This window comes from Talpa europaea, assembly GCF_964194135.1.
Source record: "Talpa europaea genome assembly, chromosome: 7".
NCBI classification, from domain to species: Eukaryota; Metazoa; Chordata; class Mammalia; order Eulipotyphla; family Talpidae; genus Talpa; species Talpa europaea.
In genome coordinates this window covers 90,865,102-90,884,967 of record NC_140074.1, presented here as the reverse complement: position 1 = coordinate 90,884,967, position 19,866 = coordinate 90,865,102, and the positions used below count along the sequence as shown (strand labels likewise).

Here is a 19,866-nt window from a genome sequence, read left to right as displayed (position 1 = left end):
TGCCATGTGGGTAGCTCCCTGACCAGGGACTGAACTCGTGCTACAGTGGCTATGGATAGCTTCATAGGTTTCATAGGTTGCATCTTAACCCCTTGCACCACCAGAGAGGCCCCCCCATGATTTTTCCTGAGGAAACCTACTTTTTCTGTAGCTCCTCCAATATATGTATTGCAAAAGGAAGCCTCTATGTGTAAATCAGAAGGTAACTTCTACCCTTTGTTGATTGTTACAGGGCAACCGGGAAGCATAGGAAAAAACCCCAGGGAGAACTTGAATCCCTGTGGTCAGTTTGGTCAAGATCATAGAGACACTGGAGTTTGGGGTGTGTATAAGCAGGGAGGGGTTCACAAGAACAAAAAGTATTCCCCACCCTTGAAGAACTTACAAGGCACGAAGAAGTAATGTTCCCATAAGACACTGGACTGTAACTGTGACTACCACCCACAGTGCCTCAATTAGGGTGGTGGACAAGATGGGTGTTGGCAAGATGGTATGCTCAGCGGCAGCCTTCCTGGATTTAGGAGCCTGCGAGGCCCTGTAATATCAAAATCCAAGATTTCAGATCACTTAGGAAGCATGGCTTCTAAGTACAGTCACTTAGAACCATACAAACTAGGGAAGGAGAGGGCAAGTGTGCTGAGAATTGAGTCATTTTCTCAGGTGGGAGCCATGGATCCCAGTGGTCCTCCCTGTGTAAACTCCTTGATGGAATCTTAAGGCCCGACTCCCATCAGTCTTCGGGGCTGAGCACAAACATCTGTCCTCTGGCTGCTGTCATCTGATCGTTGAAGCTTCTTCAGCTAAAGTTCAGGAAGTACTTATCTTAACAGAACTTCATAACATTACCACTGGTTTTTGGGCTCCAGATACCTCTAGTAGTTCAATCCTTCTCTACTTTTTAAAATAAATTGTGTGAACCTTCTTCAGCTTTCCAAAAAGAAGAAACAGTTGTTTCAAAATGATGGCTTGCCATATTTGTAGAGATTTCAACATCATCATAGTCATCTTCAGGCTCAATATAACTTGGAATCGAAACTGTCTTCTTATGTCCAACTTTATTTACTATTGAGTATGTTGTTGGTAACTGCCCCGGAGGTTCCTGTGGGGCTAGAATATACAAAAAGTGCCTTAGATGCAAAACTATTGTATATTTATATACATTTTACCAAGTAGGTAAATCAATGTGATTTTCATGGGTTTTGGTGATCTTTCAACTTCTTGATGGATCTGATTCTCATCATACAGAGGAAACTGAGGCATAGACATGACAGTCTCAGGATCACCCAAGTAAGTAAATGTTGGTTGGTCAGATATCTTCTCTGTCCCTTTGCCTAAGGTTGCACTTCAGTGGGAACCATGAAGCAGAAGCTTAGACCAGAAACTTTCCAGAGCCAGTAGCCAGATGAGTAGTGTCATGCCTATAGATCCTAATTCTCATAAGGAAGTGATACAAACCATATTTCCCTTTGGGCACAGCCCTCACAATGACTTATACCAGTTTCCAGAATTGTTGGTAATTTGTTCATGTTGTAATCTCTCCATTCAGAAGAAAGGGAACAGTGGTGTTTTCAAAAGGTGCAAGGATATATAGCAAAAGCACTAAGGTGTCTAGGGAAAGGATGATGAAGCAATTCAGATCCACCTTTGATGGGGCCTGAAACTGCCTTGACCACTGTCTCATCTGTTCCTAAGAGAGCCCCCAAATAACTACCATTTCATTTCTAGCAGAGTTCTGCAACTAGACAGAGCTGAGTTCGAGTTCATGCTCTGGTAGTCACTAGCTGTGTGACCATCAGTAAGTCACTTAATTTGTCTGTGCTTTAGTTTCCTCAACTGTTGAAAGGCAATAATAATGTATCTCCCTGATAGAGTTGTTGAGAGAATTAAATGAGATAACCACTGTGAAGTGCCTAGCATAGGGCTTGACACACAGGGCATGCTCAATAAATGTTAGCTAATAAGATTTATTCATTCAGTCAAACAATTTTATTAATTATCCATTAAGTTCCACACACTGGTTCTTATTGATGGGTAAACAGTGGTAAAAAAGACAAGAAAGGTGGGCCTCCCTGGTGGCATTGTGGGTTAAGCACCACACTGTGAAGCAATCCGCAGCCTCTGCAGCACGAGTTCGATCCCCGGCCGGCCAGGGAGAAACCCACATGGTGCAGCAGACCTCTCCTGTCTCGCCCGCTGCTCCCCTCAGCAGTGTATTTCAGTCAGTCTGCCTGTGTTCTGCTCCCCACTCTGTCTTTGGTGAATCCTCTCACTCCCCTGCATCTCTGGCCTGTACCCCAGCTCTTGTATGTATAAATAAAATAAATCTTTAAAAAAAAAAAAGACAAGAAAGGTTATTATTTCCTGGAGGAGGTAGGTAATAAACAGGTGAACAGCAACTAAAGAAGACAATTTTGGATAATTGTAAGTTTCATAAAGAAACCTCGCAGGATTATTTTAGATAGGGAAATCAGGAATGGCCTCTCTGGGGTGACGACATTTGAGCTGACAGCGGAAGGATGAGATACAGGCAGCTATGCAAAGAACTTAAGGAAGAACATTTCCATCAAGGGAACCAAGCAGTTTTTCTGATAGGAAGAGGCTCAGTGACACCCTCAATTTCTTTCTACTCATGCTCCAAGCTGTCATTTGAGTATGAATTTACACATTGAATATTGGGAGCATTAGTATTTATTCTTCCCCATTTTAACTTGCTCATTTCTTTTGAACAAGATGTTGCCATCTGTGAATCCTAGTGTTATGGACAAAATATTTGGGCCCCCATGAAATTAATGTGTTGAAGCCTTAATCCAGGGCCCCCAATGTGGCTGCATTTGAAGGTGGGGACCCTGTGGAAGTAATTAAGATTAAATAAGGTTGTAAGAGTGGGGGTCCAGTCCAATAGGATTAGTGTCTTTATGAGACTCCAGAGAACTCCTCTCTGTCTTCCCCACACTGAGCCCCTCTCCCCTGCACACTACACAGGCAGGGAGGCAAGGCCTTGTGGGGATTCTGCAAGCAAGGAAGAGTGCACATTGGCCGGCACGGTGATCTTGGACTTCTGGCCTACAAAACTGTGAGAAAATACATTTCTGTTGTTTAAGCTTCTTATCTATGGTATTTTTTTTTTATGGGGATCCCAAGATGACTAAGACACCTAGATAAATTTATTATCATACCCTGAATGAGACTGTTATCAGTAAAATATACTTACAGGCATCTTCTGGAGAGGGCAAATGCCTGGGTGGCAGAGGGGGTAATTGATCTGGCAGTTGACTAAGAACATTCCTGGAGAGAGAAAGAGAAGGGGTCAGTGTTGGTTTGCTAGAGTGTTCATAGCAACACTACTCATAATGGTCCCAAACTGGTCACTACCCAAATGCCCATCAGCAGTAGAATGAATGCATTAATCTTGGTATACCCATGATAGTATACTCTGTTGCAATAAGAATGAACAATCTACAACCATCCACAATGAATCCTAGGCAAAATGTTGAGCAAAAGAAGCCAAATACCGGGTCTCCCCGCTGGTGCAGAGGTTGAGCGCTGGGTTGCGAAGCTGCCTGCAGCCTCTGCAGCGCCGGTTCGATCCCCGGCCACCAGGCGAGGGTCCCACATGGCGCGCAGACCTCTCCTGCTGCCCGCTGCTCCCCTCAGCAGTGTACTTCGGTCCTTCTGCCTGTTCTGCTCCCTGCTCTGGCTCTGGTGAATTCTCTCACTCTCCCGCGCTTCTGACTGTACCCAGTGCTTGTATAAATAAATAAATAAATCTTTTTTTTTTTTTAAAGAAGCCAAATACCAAATAATAATAATACTGTATATTTATATATGCATGCACTTAAATACAGCATGAAAACAAGGAGAAAATCAATCTGTACAGTGGTTATCCTTAGGGTGCAGTGACTGGAGGGGAATGTAAGTTGCTGAGGGTGCTGGTAATTTTGTTTTTTGACCTGGATGTTGATTACTTGGGTCTGTTGAATTTGTGGAAATCCATTGAGTTGTACTCTTACCCCATGCACTTTTCTGTTTTCATGTACAGGGCTGTAAGAAGTTCTCACAAAAAGATTGATTCCAAGGAAGTCTTTATCCCTAGATCCCCATTGTGTCCTCAATACTCTGATCTCCAAATTGATACTAGATTCTTTTGAGCCAAATTTTGACTTCCTATGTGTGGTTAAGTGCCCTTGGGGATGCATAAGCATACTGAGGTTGTTGGGTGAGTGCGGAAGGGGACATGTGGCAAGAGTTCCCCCACAAAGGCCTCTCTCTATGGCTCTTTGGTTCTTCCCAGGAAAAGAGGAAAATCGATCTGATTTTGGGAAAAATCTAGCATCTCCTACTTGTTCCTCCACAGCCAGCCTCACTACAGCAAGATATATAACTGCTTGGGTCTTTACCATTTAGAGAAAGCAGGCTGCCCTGCAGCAGAGACTTAAGGTTCTCTGGGACAAGCCTCTGAACCCTACAGGATTTGCTTGGTCAAGTATCAGGAAATGCACAGGCATTTCCAGAAGAGTCACTTTCTGCAATGCAGTTTTATTCTCAATACAGGCATCATTTTGGATACCTAACTGCATGACAGGTTTGTCTTATTCCTCAAGGTAGTAAGAATCGGTGGGGAAGAGGTCTATTATTTGTTGGGTCCCTTGAGCCCCAACAGAAGTCATTTGAGAAAAGCATGAATTTTGTTTCAAATAGTGGATTCCATCCTCCCTCCCCCACCCCAAAAGAAAAAAGAGCTGGTTCTTGACCAGCTCTAAGCTCTAAAATATCCTACCAGATAAGTGTGTTTGCATACCTGGGGCCATGGGCCAGCTAGTGAGATTGATGGTGAATGCCTGCTTTTGTTTGTGTGGGGCCCTGGGCCATGCTGTTTCAGTTTGACCTCTGAAGGGACTGAATGCTCACTCCATGCCTATGTGATCGATCCCAATAAAACCCGTAGGAACAAGGCTGGGGGAGCTTCTCTGGTTGGGAGGCTTCACAGATGCTGTCACACATCCTTGCTGGAAGACTGATTCTGTTGGGATGGGACAACTGGAAGCATGCACCTTTTTCCTTGCTGATTTTAATCTGTGTCCTTTCATTGTCATAACTGATAACAATGAATGACATCACTTTTATGTGTCCTTTGAGTCTTTCTAGTGAATCATTACGCCTCAGAGGTCCTGACAACTGATTGCAATCTTAGAGCCCCAATGATATCATAAAATGCGAAAGTAAATTGAATGGCATAATTTTGTTCAGCACAATAGCTTTTAGAGGACTATCCTTGTAAGCCACCTGAAGAAAAGAAGGGTAACCAGGCCTGCACATGGTGCAGCAGACCTCTCCTGTCTTGCCCGCTGCTCCCCTCAGCAGTGTGTTGCAGTCAGTCTGTTCTGTTCTGTTCTGTTCCCCACTCTGTCTCTGGTGAATCTGCTCACCCCCCACACCTCTGGCCTGTACCCCAGTTCTTGTATGCATAAATAAATAAAAACCTTTTTTTTTTTTAAAAAAAGGGTAACCTAACATTGAGTGTGGCCCAAAACACAGAGTCTGACCCTTATCAAAATAAATGAGATGAGAGAGGATTTGTAGAACAGCAAGCCAGATGGTGACCTGCACATCAAAGACCTGAGATCTCTCCCCTTAAATGGGGAGAGTTGGCAGATAGGGCATTTCAGTGGCTCCACAGAAAGTGGGTGTTTGAGTCATACTAATACAGTAGCCTAGTTGCCAGAGTGGAAGTGAACAGGGTGTTCTCAAAATTAAAAAGCAGAAGGATTTCCTCCTACTTACTCATACATCATTTCTTCATCTCTTCGTTTTTGTTTCAAGTTCTTGACAATTTCCAATTTCTTCTCTAAGGCAAAAAAGAAAGCATATCATTTCAGGAAGAATTGGCAAATGTTGTGATTCTAGAGTTTAGAAGTCCTCAGAGAGCTGGTGGTTTCAGGATGTTTGGAAGAACCGCCAAGAGGAAACAGGCTTAGGGACATAGAGTTAGTCAGTGGTTAAAAGTTAATGCCAGAATGTAACGCAGGCTGTGTGAACACAGAGCCTTGAGCTAATCCAGCAAGGGCAGGATCAAGTGGTCTGTGTTTATTTCTTGTTGCAGTGTACATAGTCACACTCAGAAGTATTGACTGAATGAATAGCCAAAAGTGGGGGTGGGAGAAAATGAGGTAAAGAATAGAAAACAGTGTTGACATGCTAGACATATAAGTTGTTATTATTACCTGCTTGTTGATAAGAGTGGGTCAAGATAAAAGAGAATAGGTAAAGTTTTTGCTTTGTCACATGTTCATATCTGAGAATGAAAACTTGTAAGAAGGTAAATGGATAGAGGATTATATATATTATAGTATATTCTGGGGCCAGAATATACTTTTTGTATTTAAAAAAATGACCAATTACCATCAAAGGGTAGGGAGAAAAGACTTTGAATGGGAAACCCAGTGGATCCAAGTTCTAGTCCCAACTGTGCCACCAACCCCTCAGCCAAGGCTTTGCCTCTCTCTGAGTCTTAATTTTCTTATCACTAAAGAGATTGAGAAGAATGACAAGAATGTGTTGCTTGTTGTGCAGCCCTCACCTTCCAGCATTGGGCAAAGTGTGATTCTGTGGCTCTGTCCAGATGCGAGGGGAAGACAGTGGCTTGATCCTGAGGGATACCTGCCCAGTGTGCCCTGGGAAAGGTGACTGTACCTCTCAGGGTATTTACCATTTGCAGTTGTACCCCAGGCTAAGGTCATTGCTTAAAGAATAAGATCTCCAGAAAAAAAGGGATAAGATCTCAAGAAAACACACTATTGAATCAAGGGGTTGGTGTGTTCTGGATATAAATAAGGAAGTGGAAGCCCGTTTGTAGATAATTGAATGTTTGTGTTAATCTCTGGAAAGTTGTTTGTTTATGCCTGACAATGTCAACAACCTCTGGCCAAAGGCAGATATAGTACCAGAAAATTCAGAGTGTGATCTTAGAGGAGGCAATCATGGTGGCAAAGTAATTAATTATGAGTTAAGTCTATTTTTTGCACCTGAAGGCAACTTTTTTTGAAGAACATTTTATTGACATATAATTGACATAAAAAGTGTTGTATGTATTTAATGAATACAACTCAATGAGTTGGGAATTAAGGCAGTTTTTGACACATAACAGACTTGTGCTCTTTCAGGTGTGTGATAAGAACTGTGATCAGGGCCTCCCTGGTGGCGCAGGGGTTAAAGTCTCAGGGCTATCAAGCTATTGCCAGCCACTGCAGCATGAGTTTGATCCTTGGCCAGGGAGCAACCCACATGGTGCAGCAGACCTCTCCTGTCTCGACCACTGCTCCCCTTAGCAGTGTACTTCAGTAGATCCGCCTGTTCTGCGCCCCACTCTGTGTCTGGTGAATCCTCTCACCCCCTGCACCTCTGGCCTATACCCCAGTTCTTTTATGCATAAATAAATAAAAAATAAATCTTAAAAAAAAAAAAGAACTATGATCAACAGCCATAATGGAGAGAGAAAGTACTGTAACACGGGCTGCCTGGAAACAGCTTCTGCATCCAAGCCTGGGGCTGGAAGAGTTCTTGGAAATTAGCTTACTTTTCCCCTATTCACTATGTAGATGGGGAAACTTAGGCATAGAAAGAGACACAAGTTAGTGACAGGGTTAGAACTCCCACCAGAGCTCAAAGTTCAGGCCAAACATACATACTGATCTAACCTTCTTGCCTTAAGGGAAGCCTAATGCACTCACAATCACCTCTCCCTCCCTTCTGCCTGCCCAGGTGAGATGGCCGTTACCTCGTCTAAGCAGCCACCTACAGATGCAGAACAGGAGAAGACCCAGGCCCACGGAGACAATGATGATGGTCACAGCTATGCTGACCCAAAAGTTCTTCCTCAACCATTGCATTTCAGTAAGATCCTGAGTAGAGTGTTGATTCATCTGCTTGGGAGCAGGCAGGCGTGACTGGCAGCTGGGTGACCTCAGGCAAGTCACTTAACCTTCTCTGAGCCTCAGTGTGGTCATCTGCAGTCATGGAGTGACACCATCTACCACTTCACAGGGGACCTGTGAGGACTAGAGATAAGATATATGCTGAGTAGTTGCTCTAGAAACGGTAGACACAATCGCTTTTCTTTCTTATATGGCCAACTGCATAGCAGGAGGGGGAAATGCCATTTAAACAACAACTGATCACTGTTTCTTCTTTTTAAAGATTTATTTATTTATGCATACAAGAGCTGGGGTGTAGGCCAGAGATGTAGGGGGTGAGAGGATTCACCAGAGATAGTGAGGAATAGAACAAGCAGATTGACCGAAGTACCTTGCTGAGGGGAGCAGCGGGCGAGTCAGGAGAGGTCTATGGTGTCATGTGTGTTTCTCCCTGGCCAGCCAGGGATCGAACTCGTGCTGCAGAGGCTGCGGATTGCTTCATAGTGTGGTGCTTAACCCCTTGTGCCACCAGGGAGGCCCTGATCACTGTTGTTTTTATATTAATTACATTATATTTTATATTGAGGTTAGAAAAATAACTTGATGGAACAAAAAAGAAAAGATAAATAACTTGATGGTTCTTTTTGAGTGAGGCAAGTTCAGAAGGGGTGGAGGTGAAGCTGCAAAGCAAACTGAGTTAAGTCTGCAGGAGAAAAATAATATGAATTTGGGCACTGACAGCTGACGTCTGGAGAGGAAGAGAGTCTTGGAAGAGGAAAGCAGTGAGAGGGAGGTTAAGAGAGAGCAGTAAGAGATGTTCTTCCACAAAAAAGAAATGGCAATCATGTGACTTGAGGGTTATTAGCTTAGGCTCTGATGGCATTCAATCAGACAATATCTAAGTATATCAAACCAACACATTGTAGGGCCTCCCTGGTGGCCTAGGGATTAACACTTACTTAGCACTATCACTACTGTGGCCTGGGTTTGATCCCTGGCCAGGGAGCTGACCCACATATGGTGCAGCAGACCTCTCCTGTCTCACTGGCTGCTCCCCTCAGTAGTGTATTTTATTTTATTAAAGATTTGTTTATTTATGCATACAAGAGCTGGGGTACAGGCCAGAGGTGTGGGGGGAGGGAGGGGCAAGAGGATTCACCAGAGACAGGGAACAGAACAAGCAGATTGACTGAAATATACTGCTGAAGGGAGCAGTGGATGAGACAGGAGAGGTCTGCTGTCTCATGTGGGCTAGCAGTCTGGCTGGGGATAGAACTCATGCTGCAGTTGCTGCAGATAACTTCATAGTGCTATGACTCAACCCCTTGTGCCACCAGGGAGGCCCCTCAGTAGTGTATTTTTATTTATTTATTTATTTATTTATTTATTTATTTATTGTAACACACCGCTGAGGGGACCAGCAGAAAAGACAGGAGAGGTCCACTGAGCCATGTGGGTTGCTCCCTGGCTGGCAGGGGATCGAACTGGCGCTGCAGAGGCTGTGGATTGCCCCACAGTGCAGTACTTAACCCCCTGCACCACCAGGGAGGCCCCTAAAGATTTATTTATTTATGCATACAAGATCTTGTTATGCAAACAGGAAATTTATTTATTTATGCATACCAGAGGCATGGGGGAGTGAGAGGATTCACCAGAGACAGATTGGGGAACAGAACAGGCAGATCTACTGAAATACACTGCTGAGGGGAGCAGCAGGCAAGTCAGGAGAGGTCTCCTGCACCATGTGGGTATCTCCCTGACTGGGGATCGAACTTGTGCTGCAGTGGCTGCAGATAGCTTCATTGGTTGCGTCTTAACCCCTTGCACCACTAGGGGGCCCAGTAGTGTATTTTAGATCTTCAACAACAACAACACATTGTAACCTTAAATGTACACAATGTTATATATCAACCACATCTCAGTGAAATTGGGGGAATAAAAAGAACAAGAAAGCAGAAAGTCTGACTATTGTTAGACTGTGCATCTGTAGGAGAGTTGTATCTATTCTAATATTCAGCCTCGGGGTGTTGCCTGTATAATGCTGTGTTGTAATCTTCCATTGCCATTACATCTTCAATAAAATTGTACAACAAATGCTTGTATGAACAGAGCCTGGGGATAAATGACAGGTGTGCAGTCGTTTTCCAAACTGGGGGTGACATATGGGGAAGTCGCGGGAATGGCAGTTGCCACACTCCAAGTGAGGGGGTTGGGGAGCAGGCTGAGGGATGGATTCACAGGAGTAGTCTCCAGGATTTCAGGGAGATTTTGGGGTGGGGACAGCTCCCCTCATCCAGGGAATGGGCACTTTATCAGTTCATTGGAATATTAAAATCCTAGTTATTTGAGGATCCATGTCTTGTGTCATCTTTTAGCCAATGGAAACTCACTCGGGTAGCGCCATTTCACATTCATACATTTGAATCTGATGATGTCAACAGGAACAGGAGCAAAATTAGGCTGCAGCTAAAGTCATTATTACTACAAAAATCTCCTAGCTTGGTTTACTATTTTAAAATGTGTTTGTATTACTGGCATAGAGTCTTCACTTACTAAGTTGTGTTATAGTTCAGATTTTCAGTAAAAGCTGCTTCTTTTATGATGTGGCTTGATCAAATATGAAACTATTTGGCATTATTAAGTTTTATGCCATAAAGTTATATTTTCTGCAGGTTTTTTTTTTTTCCCATAATATGTTTTTGTCATTTGTCCATCTTGGTAGATATGCTGGAGGTTTACTCTTAAGAGGGCTAAGTGTCAGCTCCCTGGGATATCTTACCCCAGCCTCCTCCCCAGGCCTGCACATGGCCTGCCTTTTCAGGATGCACAAAGCTGCAAAGGAAGAACAGAGGGTGTAGGGAAAACATTATGGAGACTGGAAACTTGGCTCCTAGTAGGGTCCTATGAAATTTGGTTTTCCAGGGTCCAGTGAGGCCAAAGAGCACTGGACTTAAGATACAACATAACAGAAGGTGGACTCTGTTCAACAAACCTAAGTTAGGGTCTCACCTCCTTAGCCCTGGGGAGCCAGATAGATTGAAAGATGGGTGGATAGGCAGACAGGTAGATAGGTAGACATACAGATTTTTCCCCCCTTCATTTTCTCATTCCTTTTTCTCTTAGTCAAGTATGTCGCTTCTAGTTCTTTGTTTAATTTTCCTCTCATGTCTTCTCTTTCTTTTTTATTTTACTCTTGAAGGATTTCTCTGAAAAAGCAACATAAATATACTGTTTTTCAGCCATAGGAATACATACCATGACACAAGAGTTAAAAGCTGTTGTATCATAAACACATGCTGGGCGAAAGGATGGAAGTGTGAAGACAAGGGACTGCTTTTCACTATAAAACCAAATTACACAGGGCAGCAGCTTTCTGGCTGCCTGTGACCTGTACCATGCCAGGACTTCTCTTCACTGACCTCCCTCAGTGCAGGCAGCTCTCCTCAAGGCCGCCTGCCTGCAACCATGCAGGCCTCAATTAGTAAAACCTTTCCCTTTCCCCAATAAACCTGCTCTTTAAATATAAAATAAATAAATAAATAAATAAATAAATAAATAAGCAAATAAATAAATAAATAAATAAAAAACAAATTACAGGCCTCCCTGGTGGCGCAAGCGGTTAGGCACCGCACTATAAAGCAATCCGCAGCCTCTGCAGCACGAGTTCGTACCCCGGCTACCAGGGAGCAACCCATATGGCACAGCAGATCTCTCCTGTTTTGCCTGCTGCTCCCCTCAGCAGTGTATTTCATTCAGTCTGCCTGTTCTGTTCCCCACTCTGTCTCTGGTGACTCCTCTCACCCCCGACATCTCTGGCCTATACCCCAGCTCTTGTATGCATAAATAAATAAATCTTTAAAAAATAAACCAAATTATTTGATTTTTGAACTATTTCAAATTTGTGTTTACTTTGGTAAACTTGAAAAAGGGTCAAACAACCCTACTCTACAGCTATTGTAGCCATAGCGTAACATGTAGTAAGATGTGTGTGTGTGTGTGTGTGTGTGTGTGTGTGGGCATGCTCTCAGGCCCTCCTCGTAGTTGCATGAAAAACCATTGCTCAGATTTCAAGGTCAAAGAAATTTCATTTTTGTCAGAATCCTGGAGAAAGAAGAAGTCGAATGGGGTCAGAAATCGAAACTTTGGGTCACTTTTCAGAAGTACATGCAGTGATAAGTATTTTGCGGTTCTGTTCTTATAGATTGAACAGATTTGATTTGCTATCAGATGTGTTGAGTGTGTTTACTGCACCTAGCAATCTGCAAGTGTTTTCCCAACTCTCCTCTCATTTCATCCTCACTAGCACCACCCTGTTCCAGACAGGGAGCCCAGACGGAGGTGAAATGACCTGCCCAAGTTCTCCCAGGGCAGAAGCAGGGTGGAATGCTTTCTCTCTGCTTCATAGAGCCTTCCTCTGCTGCTGTTGGTCATGCTGCCCACAATCAAGGAAAAGTCAAAGGGGGTTCAGGATATCTTACATGAAAGTGAGCACTGCTGTGGGGTGATATAGGATACAAGGGACCCAAGGATTGCCCAGAGTGAATGATCAGGACTCACAGTTAAGAATAAAATCCCAACTTCCCCATAATCTAAGCCTAAGCACCCTTCCCCATGAGCTGCTGAGAGATGTCTTTTCAACAGAATGAAGAAGAGCTTGTCTTTTGGGGAAAGTGCAGCTGAGAGAGGAGGACATTAAGAGAATCACATCCCTTCCCAGTTGGACATTCACTGGGCCACTAGGCTAGTTTAGTAGCCAGATGCCACTAGGGAAGAGGAACTATAAGGAGAGATGACAGGGGTGGAGGGTACAGGCAGTGGGGAGCATGAATGTCTGCATGGTCAAGTTCAGGCCCCAAAAACGTATGGAAGGAATCACACCAGGGCACCATGTAGATAAGACTGTGGGGTGCAGGCCTGCCCAGAGCTACTGAAGCATGGGCAGAGAGGTATGCATAAGAGACGGTGGTGGTAGTCAGCCCAAAGACACAGCTTAGTCTCTAAGGGGCTACAGGGGACCTCTTAAGATCTAAGGGTTGAGTTCTCATCTGTGGACTGAGTAGAAGGCCTGCCCTAGTTTGTGGTGATAAACTAGCTCAGCGAGAATGGCCTGTAAGGGCAGACTTTCTGTGGAAAACTCTCTTTCTTTTTACTCGCCTGTCTAGTAACAGGGAAGTAAGTGCAGGAAAGGGTGTGGAGGGAGCTGAGATCTCCTTCCACCCATCTTTCTACTCCCCCTCACTGTGGCAAAAGGGAAGCTTTGTGTCAAAGACAAGATCAAAGTTTTAATAATGAACTTGACTACAATTTTAAAACTGAATTGAGTCTGATTAATAATCAAAATACCTTCAATGTTTTGGAATTGGACTGAGATCATCAGAGGAGGTCACTCCCCAAGGGAACAAGGCAGGAGCCTGGGCAGCAGCAGCTGCTGGAAACAAACCAAAAAAGGCAAAAAATCTGTTTTTAAGAGTGAGGACATAGGAGGGTTCTCAAGTCAGATCCCAGACTCAGGGATAAAACAGAACCCTGTGAGCCAGGTTCTACATAATAAGAACCTCAATATGAAAATGTACTTTAGAATAGTAGTAGGGGGGGTCTGAGGTCCAGGGTAGACCAGAAAGAACAAGATCCAATGCAGGACCAGAACTGGTCCACCCAGAACCAGAGGTCAGCAGGTCTCAGGACATGAGTTGGGGTATGGGGTAGGCTGAGTCCACAGATGCATGTTCAGGCTGCAGGACCTAACCTCAGTTTCTGTCACCTGGAGGAGCATTTGGTGGATACCATAATTGGAAGAAGGAGGAGCAAAAGGAGTTATGGGAACACCTTTTAATTATTAGTTTTTGGTTCCTTGGGTGTATCAGGAATATCAGAAGTTCCCAGCTCTGCCTGAAAGTTTGCTTTAAACTTCCTGGGAGAACTTTAAAGACTGCTGTTCTTTGCTCTACATATATCAGTGCTTTTCGGTTAAATGATCTGGGGGGTGGGGGCAGCCATGGAGTAGATTGTTTGTTTTAATAAAGTTCTCCAGGTGATTCTAGCATGAGGCTAAAGTTGAGAATCAGTGACATATTTTATCACCTCATTATAGCTTTCCAAGGGAGGAGGTGCTATTATTACTCCCATTTAATAGATAAAGAAACAGAAACAGGGAGATTAAGAAATTGCTAAAGGCAATATAGCTAATAGTCAACTGACCCAAGATTGCAACTCAGCACAGTCTGATGTCAAGTTCAAGCTCTTTCTCCTCTGTCAGATCAACACCAAGCTGCTAAATGTTTCTTTTCATAACAGAACTGAAAGCAGAACCGTTGTTTAAGAACTTCCAATATTGGCAACACCTCAGACTTGTTCTACATAATAAGAACCTCAGTATGAAAATGCACGTTAGAACAGTAACATGCATTTCTTGCTAACTCACTCCAAGTCCTCAGTGCTATAAGGCATCTCACTGAGTCCTCACAATGGCTCTAGAGCAGGTCATAATTACTATCTCATTTTTCAGACAAGAAAACAGAAGCTTAGAAGAACCCAATAATTTGTTCAAGATCACAGAGGTATTAAATGGGAAAATCAGAAGCCAAATGCAGGTCTTTATGATTTGAGGGCCCCTAACTTATGAGCACCAGACCAGGGCTTCTCAAATGTCAGTTTGAATTGCCTGGGAATCACATTAAAATGCAGGTACCAGGATCCCTGTGTCCCTGATCCACACCCATTTCTGAACTGTAGGTCTGATAAAGGACTTGCAGATCAGCATTTTAAATTTATTTATGTATACAAGAACTGGGGTGTAAGCCAGGGGTGCAGGGTGTGAGAGAATTCACCAGAATAGGGAGCAGAACGGGCAGATCTACTGAAATACACTGCTAAGGAGAGCAGTGGGCAAGACAGGAGAGGTTTGGAGAGATCTGCGTGACCATGTGGATTAGTTTCCTGGCCAGGGATCGAACTCATGCCACAGTGGCTGGTGATAGTTTGATATCTCTGAGACTCAACCCTGAACCATCCTGATCCCAGATCAGGATTTTTAAAAAAAGATTTATTTTATTTATTTATGCATACAAGAGCTGGGGTATAGGCCAGAGGTGAGGGGTGGGGGGGATGGGAGGATTCACCAGAGACAGAGCAGGGAGCAGACAAAGCAGATCCACTGAAATATACTGCTGAGGGGAGCAGCGGCCTAGATAGGAGAGGTCTGCTGCACCATGTGGGTAGCTCCCTGGCCAGGATCAAACTCATGCTGCAGTGGCTGCTGATAGCTTCATAGTGCTGAGACTTAACTCCTTTTGCCACCAGGGAGGCCCCAGATCAGCTTTTAACAAGCTTTCCAGGTGGTTCTCAGGTCTGGGGGGTGGTGGTGGGGTCTAGTGGGCAGAGCTGGGGCAGGGAGTTGGATGCTTATCCCCAACATGGGCAGCAATAGCAGCTGACAGGAGATACAGACTCCTTGAACCACTAAAACAAACTCCTTGAACCCAAATACCTTTCTTGTCAACTTGTCACAGTGCCTAGAATTCCATCAACTCTCTTTTCTCCAGAATAAAGTTCCATGCTACATCCCCACCCATCTTCCCCTCCATTTAAACTCATTAACCTGGGTATACCAAACACTGAGGAGGAGAGACTGATTTTTATTTGGGTGTGAGTGACTTCACTGGATTCTCAGGCTTCTGTCCCTAGGGTGTTGGCAGGAAGAGAGACATTCTAGAATCTTATCCTAAGTCCTTGGAGGATATTTATAACTGAACACAGTATCTCAATGAAGGGCCAGAAAGACCCTGTTGTCAAGGCATTGCCTCCTTGCTTATCATCTCCTCCCTTCCTCACAATTGCTTCCCTGCTCAGTTCACAGCGCCTGTACTCACTCTCCCTTTTTCTCCCCAGCCACCCTGCCCTCCAGACAGAGCCATTTACTCTTAGGCCTCCATGATGAGAATGGCTTAAAGAGGCTCCATGGTCAGTGTGATTAAAGTCCAGAATGCAAGGGAAGCTTGGATTTTAAGAAGGAAGGAAGTTGAGGTTGAGGAAAGGGTGATTGTTCAAAACCCAAGAGACTTCACCCTATTTATAAACTGTGAAGTTGCCAAGAGAGCAGATAAGAATGAAACACAAAGAAGAGCGAGCAGGAGCAAGATCTGAAGAAAAGCAGAGGAGATGCCTTCATGATCTCAGACCGAAAAATGAGTTTGTAAAAGGGAACAAAGGTCAGGAGAGGAGAATGATGTTGGATGGTAAGAGACTAAGGCATGGGGACAGGAAGTTGAGAACTCACACTCCAGCACTCCCATTCTCTCCAAAGTAGGCAATAAAGTCAATGGGTGGGGTGCTGGGTGGGGTGGGTGAAAGACAGATCCCCCCACAATTTGTTATGATCAGTGTGTGTGATGCCTTTCCCCTGCAGCTCAGCCCAGGTAGTTTTAGGGTGATTTGATTTATAGGTCTCTTGATTTATATTTGTTCATTGTCTGTCTCACTAGCCTATGAACTCCATGAAAACAAGGGCTTTGCCTTTATTTTTACCACTGTTTCCAATGCCCAGGCCAACATTAGGCACTCCGTAGGTATCTGTGAGTTGGTGAATGAATGGCTGATATCCCAGCCTCTTTTCCTGCCACTGTCTGCCTTCCCCTGTAACAATGCAGGGTAGTGGGCATTTGGACCCAGAGTCTGACACTCAGGAGCTGTGCATTCTAATTCCAGTCACCTCAGCTGGACATGCGAGTTTGGATGTGCTACCTGTGTTCAATCTGCCATTGCTGCTGGTTTCCAATAGCTGGCTGGGAGGGGAAGCAGAGGCTGGGCAAGTGTGGGAGTGGGGGGGTATTCTGGCCCCGCTTTTGGTTCTCCCCATTTCTCGTAGCCTAAGACATTTTTATCAGTGAGCCTGTTGCAATTCTGAATGCCGTGAGGGTGGGATAGTAGCTAAAAGCACCACACCAGTCTCAACTCTCACTTCCCCAAAAGGCATTTCCAGGGAGTCTGAAAGAAATCATACTTATGTATACTAGAAACTCGGAGACAGTATTTTTTTCAGCGTTTCCTTTTTTTTAACCAAGATCCTTAGTAAAACAGACAGTTTATAATGGGATAACTACACATTTATTCACATATCACAAATTTCACAAAATATCTTTATTGCAAAATATCTTTGATAAACTGAGATTTTCTAACCTATTCTATCCCATTTCCATGAAAAAATAAAAGGACTGGGTGTAAGTCCCTAAATTTAGTTCACAACCCACTAATGGTCATGTCCTACCTATTTAAAATGGGTTTTTCTCATGAAAATAAATGACATCAAATAGACATGTGTCCCAAAAGTTATGGGTAGAATGCATGTGTGTATGTAGTGGGGGTGGGAGGTCAGGGTTTCAAGAAGTTGGACTTGGAAGAGGACTCGAGAAGCATTTGTGGGAAGACACAGACTTGCAAACAGCTCAGTGGGAAGGTGGGGAGACCTGAACTCAAATCCAACTCTTTCCTGGCTGCTATGAAGGGTTTCATGACCTTGATCACAAATCCCATTACCCAAGGCCTGTCCAAGGCACAGCCACTGACCACGTGAGGCTAGCCTCTTGGGAATTGCTGTCTGGTTAGTTGGGGCTGGATGAGCTGTAACTATGAAATGCACTCTAGATTCCAAAACTCTGGTATGAAAGAAGAACATGAAAGATCTCACTTATAAATGTTTGTATGGTTGCATGTTGGGATGATACTACTGTGGACATATCAGGCTGGGTAAATATGATATTAAAGTTAATTTCAGAATAGTTCCCCCTTTTAAAATTTTTTCTCCCATTTGAAATCCACCCTTCACCCCCAGCCCCGCCTTGCTTACATTCACATTCTTAGGATCTAGACATGCTAATCTACTGGTGTGAAAAATTGTGTTAAAACAGAATGGAATTCAACAGAAGAGTGGGTAAATAGGCTGATATATCCATACCCATGAAATGCTACCCAGAAATTAGAATGAAATTCCTGATACACACAATAGCATAGAGAGATCCTGACAACATGGATTTTAAGGAAGGAAGCCAGGTACCAGAGGGTACAACCTGGTGAGTCTCTTCACATGAAGGTCAAGAACAAACTAAACTACTTACTCTCTGGTGGTACAGATCAGAACAGTGGGAGGAAAGGGTCTAATTGGAGAGGGGTCTGAGAGAATGTTCTGGGTGATGGGGATTTCTACATCTTGTTTTGGGTGGTGGTTTAAAGAATACAGAAAACGACTAAAAGCGTTAAGCTGTACATTGCAGACCTATGTATTTTACTGATGTTGATTATGCCTCATTTAAAGTTTATAACAAAAAAAGCTGCCCTTAAAGTACTGAGCTGTCTGGGCAGGGAATGAAATTTGCTGGTAGGAACTGTGGACTATTGAATTCTTCTGGGTAATGGGGTGGAGGAGAGAATTTGGAGCTCGGCGGGGAGAAAAAGCTGAGAAGGAATGGGAGGAGGAAGTGAGGAAGGTGGGCGAAGGAACTGGTCGAAAGTGCTCAGAAATGTAGTTGCCAGCAACATTTTAAGGACCGGGCTACATTCCCTTCAATCTGCAGTTGTTTGCGTTGCTGCATTAAAGCTGTCTCCTCTGGTCCTCTGCTCAGACTTCAGTAAAGTCTACTGCATCTGCCAATGCTTTCGTGAGCAGTTTTGTTTTGGGGGTGTGTGTAGCCAAGAGACTGAGTTTCACCCCTGGGTCAGAGAAGTGTGGAACAGAGGCTCACGCACAGGGACCTGGAGCTAGTGCTAACCATAGGAAAGAGGTGTCCTCCTGGGGAATCCACCGAAGTCTCAGGGAGGGCTTGACTTTAGCAGGGGGTGGAATCAGCGATTGAGCTGCTCTCAGTCCAGATCTCAAGGGTCTGGGACACTATAGATAACACTTAGGCTATACATGAGTAGTTCTTGGGGAGCCTCTTGTTCCCAGACTGTCACTGCCCATGTTCAGTGAGGCCATGTTCCCACCTGACCTCCTCGACAACGGCCAATGTCAGTGCCAGAAATGGCTGTGTGTATAGTTGATGGAAGCTTAACATCCAAACCTGCGTGGGGATAAGCAGGATGTTCTAGCTGAAGGGAGTCCAGCCTCTCTTTTCCCTTCTCTATCCTTTCATTTCTGTGAAAGGCTGAATATAAATCCTATGGAATGAAGGATAGGGTGAAGTGAACATATCCTTTTAGGGTTGTGCAAAGCCAGGCTCATTCTATATGCTTCCTTCAGTGTGGCAGCTCTCATTAATCTTGTTTGATTTATTTCATGACAGGACTCGACTCTGTTCATATACGCTCACTCATCATCGTTTATCGTTCCCCTGGAATATTTGTCTGTCCATGGTTAGACACGACATCTGTTTGCTAGCAAGAATGAAAAATAATGATAATATCCTCTCCTAGCAAAGTTGGGGTGAAATCAATCCTCTCACCTGGCCAGTGGCAGTCTACATTGATTAAAATAGTTTTTTGGAAAGCAAATGTTAATACATTTTAAAATGGCTGTAGTTTTTGATTCCATAAAAGCATTTCTAGAAATCAAGCCCAGGAAGTAAATCCTAAATGCACAGATATGTTCACCTCCGTAGTGAGAAACAAAGAGCCTAGTAGTCACTAGTTGTAGGTTTTTTCTTTCAAGAGCACCAAGATGTATCCCAAAGTTTGCATATTCAATGCCTTGACCCCCACTTCCACCTCCAGCACCGACCCAGTAAGGTCCTCTCAACTGTCAGTTACCAAAACTCACCATCAGAATTCAGAGAGTAATAAAACCCCCTTTACAGCACATACATCTCACTCCCAGTCATTATGTCATTTCAACCTGAGGAGGCTTCTATTGCCCCAACCTATATAGGAGGAATCTGAAGCCCTGAGAGGCGAAGGGATCCTGAAGCCACCCAGCCAGTGACTGGCAGGGCAGATTCTCCAACCAAGACCCTAGACTACAGTCCCCTAG

The 19,866-nt window shown here is 44.1% G+C and overlaps 1 protein-coding gene across 1 annotated transcript; it reads right to left on the bottom strand.

Annotated features, from left to right (window-relative positions):
* Positions 1-898: 898 nt before the first annotated feature.
* SCIMP (SLP adaptor and CSK interacting membrane protein) lies at positions 899-7,886 on the bottom strand (the record flags this gene model as incomplete). The annotated part of the gene is made up of 4 exons (XM_084237903.1): positions 899-1,107; positions 3,212-3,285; positions 5,782-5,845; positions 7,775-7,886. The coding sequence occupies 4 exons, from the start codon at positions 7,884-7,886 to the stop codon at positions 899-901; spliced, it is 459 nt and encodes a 152-aa protein (XP_084094029.1).
* Between the last annotated feature and the right edge of the window lie 11,980 nt (positions 7,887-19,866).